This window comes from Chelmon rostratus, chromosome 19, assembly GCF_017976325.1.
Source record: "Chelmon rostratus isolate fCheRos1 chromosome 19, fCheRos1.pri, whole genome shotgun sequence".
Classification (NCBI taxonomy): domain Eukaryota; kingdom Metazoa; phylum Chordata; class Actinopteri; order Chaetodontiformes; family Chaetodontidae; genus Chelmon; species Chelmon rostratus.
The window spans coordinates 20172065-20183117 of NC_055676.1; the positions used below are offsets into that span (position 1 = coordinate 20172065).

Consider the following 11053-nt stretch of genomic DNA (forward strand, 5'->3'; position numbering starts at 1 on the left):
CAGTTTTTTTTTTTTTTTTTTACTGTTTTTACTGTTTTTTACGTTTAATACATTTGTTCTTTATTTGGGAAATCAATTAAGTCTGTTTAAACACTTTTCAATCAATTCCATTGGACCTCTCATGGGTGCGGTGCGCAGCTCATCCTGTAGGTGGCAGCAAGCAACACAGCTGAGGTGAATTATTGCTGGTTCATTGTGTAAGCGAAGAAGACCGACATGCTAGAAACAGCTGTGAATACAGAGACAGGGCTGCTAGCTAAAGTCTTGGATAGTTGCAGTGTATAATTTGGCAAAACACTGATGGAATTTTTGTGTTTATTGTCGGCGAAAACGAAAAAAGTATGAGTAACATACTGCCGTAGCTGAACTAAAAGGCGTTTACTTTGACTGCCTTAACGGCAAGTTATATTTAGCAGTTAGCTAATTGGCTAGCCATTCAGCTAGCTAGACGTGTAGCTGGTTTAGCTAGCTGTCCGCCGGTTTGTTTTGTTTTTCTGTTAAGAAAAAGGCGTTTCTTCTATAACACATGAGTGTGTCTTTGGTCGTTATCCGTCTGGAATTAGCCGACCAGTCTCCTTCTCCTCAGGGTTTCCAGTACTCAGCCGGTGAGTGAAGTTTCTCAGCGTTAAAGTCACTGCTTTTGTCTTAAGTTAGCAAGGAAGCTAACCAGAAGTGACGAGTGAGGGCTTAAAGATTGAGGATCCTTCTGCAGAGTGTGCCAGGTCGTTGTTTGTGGACAACTGTAGACATTATTTACTGAACTAACCACAACAAATGTGATTAATGCATGTGATGCTGAGGTAGTCAGTGGCCCAGTTTGTCCGTTGGAGCTCACAGACTCTGGCCTGTCTGTCATCTCCAGTTGAAGGCATGTCAGATGAGGAGCTGCAGGAGAAAGCTCTGGGTGTAGCCAAACACGCTCTGAGTGGAAAGACGGATCTGGAGAGAGCTGCTGTCTTGCACCAGCACATTGGGAGCAGAGCCATGGGGGACATGGTGATAGAGACCTTTGAGCCCAGCCCAGGTGAGAACATGCATGTTGCAGAATGAGGAATAATAATGATCTCGTCCTTCATGGTTTCAGGAACAGGACATTTTTAGAGCCTGTTGTCAGCTGGCTCATAAAGGATAAGGCTGGCTATTATTATTTGTGTATTAAAACCCTGATAGATCTTCTTCCTCAGAGCCATAGAGCTCCATTTAAAACACATCAGTGAGTCTGACTTTTGCTCTGGCTGACATGTTCCTTCATCACAGTGAACACACACACTGTAGTTCATTCTGACTCAGTCTCAAATGAAAAGTATGTACATATTGATGAGCTGTTTATTTACATGTTCAGCAGGAACCAATAGGCTTGAAGCAGAGAGTCAGACAGGTTACTAGAGTCAGGAAATACTGCTGACCCACACATTGTTAGATTTTATTTGAAACGGCTGTCGTTTCCCTGTAGATAAAGGAGGAGGTGGATCAGCAGAGCAGAACAGTGAAGCTCAGGCTGTAAAGCCTGAAGCAGACAGTCAGGAGGAAACTGAGGCTTCACAGGACGCCAGCGAGGCCACAGGCGCTGCTCCTGACTCCCCCTCCAAGCAGCTGCCGGACCAGATCTCTTTCTTCAGCGGGAACCCGTCAGTGGAGATCATCCACGGCATCATGCACCTCTACAAGACCAAGTGAGTCACTCCTGACATGTTTCCTCAGTGCTTCAGAGGTTATCTGCTCCTTTAAGACGGGATGGTTGGATTTTTTTGTCTTGCTGCAGTAAAATGACGTCACTGACTGAAGACGTAAGACGCAGCGCGATGGTGTGCATCCTCACCGTCCCCGCGACCATGACCAGCCATGACCTCATGAAGCTAATGGCCCCGTTTAATGACGTCATGGAGCACATGAAGATCATACGGGACTCTACGCCGAACCAGTACATGGTTCTCATTAAGTTCTGTACACAAGTAAGACCTCAGCATGAGTTGTTTTTTTAACGTGTGCAGGTGAAGGTTTTAGGAGGTTATTCTATGTTTTCATACCATCTGTCAAACTGATTTTGAATGATCATCAGTGCCTACATTTAACCAGAGATCAGTTTATTAGACTTTGGTGTTTATTCAGCTTCAGCGTTGGCCATAACTACTGTGCTGTGTTCAAGTTCTGGAGGGAAGTTCAGCACTCCCCCGTCAGCTGTCTCATACCTTCACATTCATTGGGCTGTTTTCTCTGACACGAGACCAGCAAACAGTTTGCAGCTTTATTCTTTGGAGTCTTTGTAATGAAAGTGGAGTTGATTTTTTTTTTTTTTTATCTGTGTGTATTTTAGTCACTCTCTGACATCACGCTGATGCTTCTTCTTCTTCTTCAGGCAGACGCTGACAGTTTCTACACGGCGTGTAACGGCCGCCAGTTCAACTCCATCGAGGACGCCGTGTGCCAGCTGGTGTATGTGGAGCGAGCAGAAGTCATAAAGTCTGAAGAGGTAAATGCTCACATTCTGACGTGTTTCTCTCATCAGTCCACTTTTCAGTCTTTAAAGACGCCCAAATAAAATAGAACTGTTCACTCGAGCTGAGACAGTTACCGAATTTAATGTCCACCTCAGCTGACGTTTGTCTTTCTCCAGTCAGTCGACAGAAAAGTGATCAGCAACTATTTTGGGGAATGATCGATAGTTGAAAAGTAATTTTAGATTTTTCAGACAGACGATATGAAGCTTTTCTGCTGTTCTGTTTTTTAACATAGTAAACCAAATATTTTTCTTTTTTACAATTTTCCAACATATTGACAAAACAATGAATCTATTAACTGAGAAAGTAATCATCAGGATAATGAAAATAACTGTCTGCTGCAGCCGTGCCTGTATGTACAGTATGTTGTATGTTGTGTGATGGTCATTATAACCTGCTGCAGCACTTTTCATTGATCATTTTCAGCCAGAACAAGAAAAGAAACCAGTTCTACAGTTTTTATTCAGCATTGAAAACCTGCAGACTTTGGATCCCAAACACACAGTTTCCTTTCTCTAATCTCCTTCTCCTCCTCAGGGAGCCAGTCTGCCGGTGATGGAGCTGACTGAGCTGCCAAAGTGCACTGTGTGCCTGGAGAGGATGGACGAGTCTGTTAACGGCATCCTCACGACTCTCTGCAACCACAGCTTTCACAGCCAGTGTCTGCAGCGCTGGGAAGATGCCTCGTGAGTTGTGTCGACACACACACACACACACACACACACTGAATGAACTGTTATTGGCTGAAATATATGGACAACACCAGTTAGATTTTTCCAACTGCATGAAAGCAACAGTTCATGAGGTTCAGTTTAAATATAGCACTGATCAACAAGCATGTAAATGAAGGAAACATGTTCTCTAACCTGATTCTTCGTCCGCTGGTTATTTCTGCAGGCTTCCTGTCATGTTGTCATGTGATGTGTTGCATGAATTCTTCTGTTTGACAAAGGACCTCAGCCCACACCTGACAAGAGATGAATGTGTGTTCTGTTTCCAGGTGTCCTGTTTGCAGGTACTGTCAAACGCCAGAACCAGTCGAAGAGAACAAGTGCTTTGAGTGTGGAGTGCAGGAGGTAACTGACATTAGTCTTCCTCAGGATCTTCCTCTGGATCCTCTTAAGCTTTAGTTTTAAACTGTTCTCATTGCTCTTGTCTCTGTAGAATCTGTGGATTTGTTTGATCTGCGGACACATTGGTTGTGGTCGCTACGTTAGCAGGCACGCCTACAAGCACTTTGAGGAAACACAGCATACGTACGCTATGCAGCTCACCAACCACCGTGTCTGGGACTACGCAGGAGGTATTCTGTGTGTGTGTGTGTGTGTCACATGTTGTTAGTTGAGGGCAGTGATAATAAACAAAATCCTTCCAAAGATGTTAAAGCTGCTTGAATCACTTTTGGCCAATAGAGGGCAGAAGAAGACCAGAACATCTGTGATCACAACAATTCTCTTTTGGCTCATGTGTCACCAAACAGATGCCGACCAGCACGCCCAGCAGACGCGGAGACATTAGCCTTAATTGTGAATCGTGGGTCCCTCTCTCATCTGTTGTTTTATAAGTTGAGACTCTTATTGAATTTAGGTCCAGTATTTACTCTCATAGCACTCTTTTGTTGTCCACCAAGAAAACATCTGGCTCAGCTAAATGTTCCACTTTGTGCATCAGCTGGTCTCTAATGTTGTCTGCTGTTTGCTGCTGGCAGGGAGTGTTCAGAGGGTTCATCAGAGCTGCTGCTGACACAAGGTTGACAAAACAGGAAATGTGCCATAAGATAAACTTTATTAATCCCCAGCTGGGGACATCCAGTGTTACAGGCAGCAGCAATAGAAAATTAAAAATACAAAATAAGAAGTTGACTATATAGATGCACATTTTATACAAAGACTATAAAAAATATATTGCCAATGGAAAATATTTAGAAATATCGAAAAATTGCACCAGGATTTGAAAAAACTGCACATGGTTGGTGTGGATAAGTTAAATACAGTGATTGCTCTATTGCACAGTAGATAAATATATGTGTGGGTGTAGTATTTCACACCTGCAGTCATGTTAAAGTCAGCCCGATTGTTGATTACACTGTACGTGTGTGAACGTGATTGTTTGACATTTTTGCTTAAATAAATGTAATAATAATAATAATAGACTTTATTTATAACGCACTTTACATTTGAGTACAAATACACAGTAAAAACAAGCAACACAGCAAACAATAAAAAACAGTCCGCAGATAAAATCAGATAAGATCAAGATGTCATCCAGTGGCAGCAGCTTTTACATGCTGTTTGCGTGTCTGTGCGGTCGTAGATAACTACGTGCATCGGCTGGTGGCCAGCAAGACCGACGGGAAGATGGTGCAGTACGAGTGTGAGGGAGACACCTGCCACGCTGAGAAAATTGACGCGCTTCAACTGGAGGTAAACGTCTCTTTTTGTTGTCGCTTTGTTTGCCAAATCAGCTGAGAGGTGTTGTCATGAATCCTCCGTGTCTGCAGTACTCGTACCTGCTGACCAGTCAGCTGGAGTCCCAGAGGGTTTACTGGGAGAATAAGATCGTTCACCTGGAGAAGGAGACGGCCGAGGAGGTACCGAGTTCTGCAGACGTTCACGCTCATCGGTTATACATTTGTTTCCTGATGGTTTGTGCACAGACGGCTCTTCTCCCTCTTTCAGATAAACAACATGAAGGCTAAGTTTAAGGAGACTCTGGAGCGCTGTGACAACCTGGAGCGACGCTTTGGAGAAATCAGCAAGGAGAAGCAGAGCATAGAGAAAAAGTAGGTGAAGGCCGATGATGAGATGTTTGCTTTGGTGCATTATGTTGTTTTGGTTTGTGTGTTGTTGTCATTGCAGTTAACATGTTAATCAGCTGGAAAAACCAGGTCTCAGCACTGAGTTTTCAACCCTGTTCCAGACTGCTGCGGGATGCATGAACTGCTCGTGCTTTGTAATTGGGCCACTGATGCTTTCGTCCTCAAGTGGGATAAAACAGCCCAGTTTAAAATGGAGTCAATGCTATGAGTCAATATTCATGTATTTCTGTGCAGCTAATGATCTTTTTTCCCCCTAGCAGACAGTTTGACATGTCAAAACAAGAAAATCGCAGGTGTAATTAATAACGCTAATTAGGTGTGTCAGTTCCAGGGCTTTAGCATTGTGCACACTGGCTCACATCAATAACATTATTAGTTCCACCTTTGCCTCTCCTGTCATGACAGGTCACAGCGCCTGCTGTTAAGATGCTCTAATTAAGGAAGAAGTTGGGCTCTATAACCAGAGCTAGAAAAATAAAAGCCAAGTTGTAACAAACCGTGGTTTTCCTTTAAGTGCCTCCTCTGCGTTTGTGTGTTCAGGTGCACTCAGCTGGGCAACCGAGTGGTGAAGCTGAGCCAAGAGCTGAAGGAGGAGCAGGAGATGAACTGCTGTCTGAGAGCCAATCAGGCTCTGCTGCAGTCCCAGCTGGCAGAGGAGGAGCGCAAAGGCAAAGAGAGCGGTGAGTGAGGAGGAGACGCCATCTCCAACATAAATGATCCCAATACTTTCTCATTTAGTCACAATGCAAAGGTCAAACCGTCACGCATCTCACTGTGGGCGGGCACGGGAGCGTGTTCGTCTACGCTCATTTATCACGAAGCATTTTAGTCAGTTTAGACTGAAAAATGTAACTCAGCTCCTCCTCAAAGAGATTCGGATCAAAGGACGCTGATGTCGACCAGCAGAGCAGCAACACCCCAAGCAGAAGAAGTGAAGGGTTTTTAAAGATTTCAGTTTTAATTCAGTCAATATCAACATGTTATTCTAAGTATATGTAGATAACACACATCGCAGTAGTAACGTGTAACCTTCAATATGTGGCATCTAGCCAGCGTCAATGCCATGTTGCATTGTGGGATATTTGTGCCAGTGCAGTGTCCAGTGTTTGCACACAGAAATAGTGCATGCACCTCATGTGCTCTTTATTCCATACTAACAAACCTCACACACTCTTTTAGCGGCTGATACTGAAGCATTAAAAGCAGCTCAGCACATCACACACCTGTGGTCTGCTGCCGGTCAGCTCTGGGCCAAAATAAACAGCCAGTTAACGTCAGACTAAAGAATCCAGAGCAACAGGACCTCGTTAGGGACGGGTACCTGACAGGAATGCTTGGCTGGTACATGCTCAGATCACGGCAGCGCGCCAACTGAGAAAAGGTCACATGTGTTCGAAGCCAGAAGGGTTATTTGAGAGAACTTCCTCATTCGTACGGTGATATTTGCAAATGGTAAACAAATGACCTGGGCAGCTGAGTGCGGCCACATTGTGCAAGTAGACAGGAAGTTCTCAGGAAAAGGAAAAGAACTGTTTTTACAGGAGGTGGACAAAGTTAAAGAAACTATTCAAAGAACTCACCCAGTGCAGATCATGGTAGGTCTACGGCTCGTTACCAGGCCGCCTCCTCCTCCGACTGTTTGAATCACATCATGAGAGCAGCATCTGCACGGGGACATTTCAGCGTCAGGTTTAGTCACCGCTTTGCCTCAGGGCAGCGTAAATGTCACGCTCCACGTTTAAACACAGATTCTGGGTCTACGGTTTAGACATACCTGTGTTTTTCCTTCAGCGCTCACCTCTGAGGACGATTGTTTAAGCAAACGCTCCCGCTGCAGGTGCTCTGTGTTTATGTGGACGATACACACACACACACACACACTTTGTGCCATTTCACTTGTTTTGACTAGCAGGATTCAAAAGTTTAAGCTTGTTTTCCTGTCAGAGTTGATTCAAGCACTTTAATTACCACGAGTTTCCAGTTCCTGCTGTCTTAGCTGATTTGTGTTTTTTTTAAGTGACTCCAGTCAGAGTTAGTCAAGTGATGTTGCGGTTACACTCATTGCTCACTTAGTTACGTAACTTAAGCTTAAAAAACAAATCCATGTTGTTTCTGTTGCGCTGCATTGTGAGATTATTTCAGATTATTATCGAGGGATTTTCCAGAAGTCAAAGTTGAGCAGATTTTATGGTTTTGGCAGCAAAAGACACGAGTGGATTCATTATTTTTGTTTTAACAACTTCACTGTCACATCAGAAGTTATCAAGTGAGCTTTTCTTTGCAGCGTTTTTGTGATTAGACTGATTGTGGATTTTTGAGGCGGACACTGATGCTGATAGTGGAGTTAAAAAATCTTTGATAATTTTTATATTTTTGATAAAGATCCCTTAAAGTGAACAAGACATGATATTACAAACAAAGTCTACAGCCATGCTCGCAGGGGTAAGCTAAATGCTAACATCAACATGCTAACATGCTCACAGCGCCGATGTTAACATGCTGGGGTTTAGCAGATATAATGTTTATCACATTAGTGTTTTGTGTTGGCATGCTAACGTTATTAGCTCTCAACACAAAGCACAGCTGAGGCTGATGTCATTAGCTAAACCAGATTATGACTGTTTCTACCAAATTTCAGGACAAACTGAGTTCATGAGATGTTTCACTTTGGACTTAAATTCATGGACCTTTGACTAAAAAAATGTGTCAGCGCTCTCTAGTGGACAAACTATGCAATGGCAGCATTTCTGTACTGACTTTTCTTGTTATATATCACTGATAAACTACCGTGAGCCAATAGGTTTTAGCTTGTGTAGGTTTCTTCACTCTTTGCACAGCTGTTCTAAAGTTCGTAGGTTGAAATGTTTATTTCAGTGTCTTGTACAGACAGGAAGTTCAACCAGCTGTGTGGTCAGCTCACCCTTGAGGCCAGCAGCGAGGCTTGTACACCTCCAATAGCATGTTACACTGAGTGAAGTATGTCAAGCGAAGGGTTTGTAATTTATGTCGGATTTACAGATTAATGGCGCCGCACATCCATCACTAATTGGTTGGTGCTTCCTTATTGATATATTAAAGTGACTATGATCAATAAGTTTACGGTGTCGAATAATAATGTTAAAACAATGGAAGTGTGCAGCTTTAGTGCGAGTTTCAGTTCATCTGTTACCGTTCAGGTTCGCTCTCGTCATGTTTTTGGTTGTTTTCAGAGAAAAAGTCTCCGTACGCTACCTGCTCAGCATTTAGCAGCCGAACACTCAGATATTTCCCTCAGAAGCTGGTGGAGACAAAAACAGAGCTGAAAGAGAGAGAATATTGGATTTAAATTCGTCAGGTGACACAAACATGACTCCAAATGAATGATCGTACAGACAAAGAAAAAGAAGCTGTTTGCTAACAAGTTTAGCATATTAACTTAAAAGGTGATGATATGTCAATGTTGTGTTCAGAACTTGTTTCTCTCCTTTTGGCCCCCAAGTGGCCTAAAAGAGTTACTGCAGGCTTAAGAAATCTTGTTTGTCATCTTTGAGAGCTGTAGTGAACTAGCGGGGCGTTTTCTTAAAAAATATTTCTCACCTTTCTGTTTATCGGCTGGTGTTTTGCTGCAGGTGATCGTAAGGACGTGGCCATAGGAGAACTTCAGGAGCAGCTGAGAGACGTGATGTTTTATCTGGAGACGCAGCAGCAGATTGAACACCTGCCTCCGGAGGCTCGCAGCGAAATCCAGGAGGGGCAGATCAACATCGCGGCCAGCCCGTCAGACGGCGCTCTGGGCTCGGCCGGAGCCGGCGCCTCCTCTGGGAGAGGCAGGAGAGGCCGGGGCAGGAAGAGGAAGTAGGCGGCGGTCAACATCTAATGGAACGTGCTAGAAACTGTTGCTGCCTCTGAAGTGTGGACACATGATCATGGCTGTCCTTTTGTTAATGTGTCTACATCACTGTGAGCTCTCGGAGGAGACGTGAACGCTTCACAGCGGACGACGCCGCACAGGAAATCGAACACAGTGTAAATCGAGATGATATTTAGCTGCACAATTTCCCACCTTCGACCTGATGTAGCTTCCGCGAGGAGAAACGTGGAGAATGTCGGTGGATTGCTGCGTCAGTAAATGCACAGAAACCTTTGTGGTATTTTCATCTGTGATGTAAATCTGTTCCAAATCTAAAAATAGACTCTATTTTGGTCATAATCTATTTATTTGATCAAACTTAAATTCATTTGTGCCCAGTCTGAAACCCTGTGATGGCTCTTCTTATCAGTCAGCTCGACATTGTTATATTTCTTTTAAATGTACAGATGAGCGCTGGACAAAGAGAAGCAGGTAGATGAACGTTTGCTCTGTGTGAAGGAAACATATGACCAGGTTTTCTCATGTTTTCCTGAATCCTTTTAGACTGGACTTTTTGTCTGTTCTCAAGTAAAATGCTGAAATGTTTATTTTTTTTTTGAGCACTTTTTTCCTCAATAGTTTTCAAAACTGATGCTGAAATCTGCTCAGGATGACAGAGAAAGAGAAAAGCTGGAGGTGGAACGGTCGCTAACCGATGTTAAACTCATCCCTTTACATCTAAGTCAGTGATTTCCAGCCAGGGTACATGTACCACATGCAGTATTACTGCATTTGTGAGGAGGTACCTGAAAGGATTGTGAAGTAGCTCCACTAAACTGAAAAAAACAGAAGTTATGATTCAGTAAAAAAAACCCAAACATTTGCATTTAAGATGAAAATAAACACAATTTGGTTTGCAAAGTGAGGCAGAGCTTCAGTATATTTATGGTCACAACAACCAATGAACTATCAGCTGATAGGCTGACTGCAGGACTCTCCTCCCACCGACCTCAGTCAGCTGAACATGACTGCCAATCACACCTGCACAATTACTCAAGTACTATTATGTGGTACTTGAGTATTTCCACATTTGCTACTTTATAGTTCTACTCCACTACATTTCAGGAGGAAACAGATTTTCCTTTTTACTCCACTGTTCTTGTTTGACAGCTGTTTTAAATGCAAAACGTATTCGTTTCTCTTATATGATACATGATTAGAATTACAGCTGCAGCAAGTAGTCCACTGACAGGAAGTTAACAGGCAACTATTTTCAGGTGAAAACAATCAAAATGTTCTTTTGTTCACTCTTAAATGTGAAAATGTGCCTTGAAATAATCACAAATTGAGTATGTGGGGATTTTGGACAAAATGAGACATTTGTGGGGGTCATTTAAACTGTTCTGATTTTACTTTAGACAAAATCTGCAGATTTATCAATTATGAAGATAATTAGTTGCAGCCCTCGTTATTGATGGATATATTATTTGGTTAAATAGTTGAAATCAGCTGCATAATTAAAATACTTATACATGTTGCATCAGTTATAATCATCCCATAATTTAATAAAGTGCTCAGAAAGGGGCATGTGTACTTGTACTTCCGATTACATTTTGTTGCTAATACTTTCATACTAAAGATTTTTGGTGTAGAACTTTACTTGTGGTGGAGTATTTTTACTGCTGCTTTCACTTTTAAAATACTTCATCATGAGCCATCTTAAATTTAGAAACACGTTTTCTGACCTTTTCCTGTGTCAGATGTGAGTCTGTCAGTCTGTCCTGTATACAAAGCGACAATCACAACACAACATGTGTATTTTGAAAACACTGGCGTCATCTGGTACGACCATTCGTGACTTTGTTGAACATGTTAATTTGCAGAATATTCATGTGAAGGCTTTCGATG

The 11053-nt window shown here is 42.8% G+C and overlaps 1 protein-coding gene and 1 long non-coding RNA gene across 2 annotated transcripts; one reads left to right on the forward strand and one right to left on the reverse strand.

The window, feature by feature from the left end:
* Window positions 1–223: 223 nt before the first annotated feature.
* Window positions 224–11053, forward strand: LOC121623106 (BRCA1 associated protein). The gene is made up of 13 exons (XM_041960264.1): window positions 224–605; window positions 863–1024; window positions 1454–1673; window positions 1763–1952; window positions 2357–2470; window positions 3036–3184; window positions 3499–3574; window positions 3663–3801; window positions 4812–4921; window positions 4999–5088; window positions 5177–5280; window positions 5857–5996; window positions 8925–11053. Exons 1-13 carry the CDS (start codon window positions 527–529, stop codon window positions 9152–9154), a joined length of 1803 nt encoding a protein of 600 aa, XP_041816198.1. The 5' UTR covers window positions 224–526; the 3' UTR covers window positions 9155–11053.
* LOC121623107 lies at window positions 6733–8597 on the reverse strand. Its single transcript, XR_006007810.1, has 3 exons — window positions 8548–8597; window positions 7091–7158; window positions 6733–6980 (listed from the first exon to the last, which is right to left on the reverse strand). It is a non-coding gene; the product is annotated as an uncharacterized LOC121623107 (long non-coding RNA).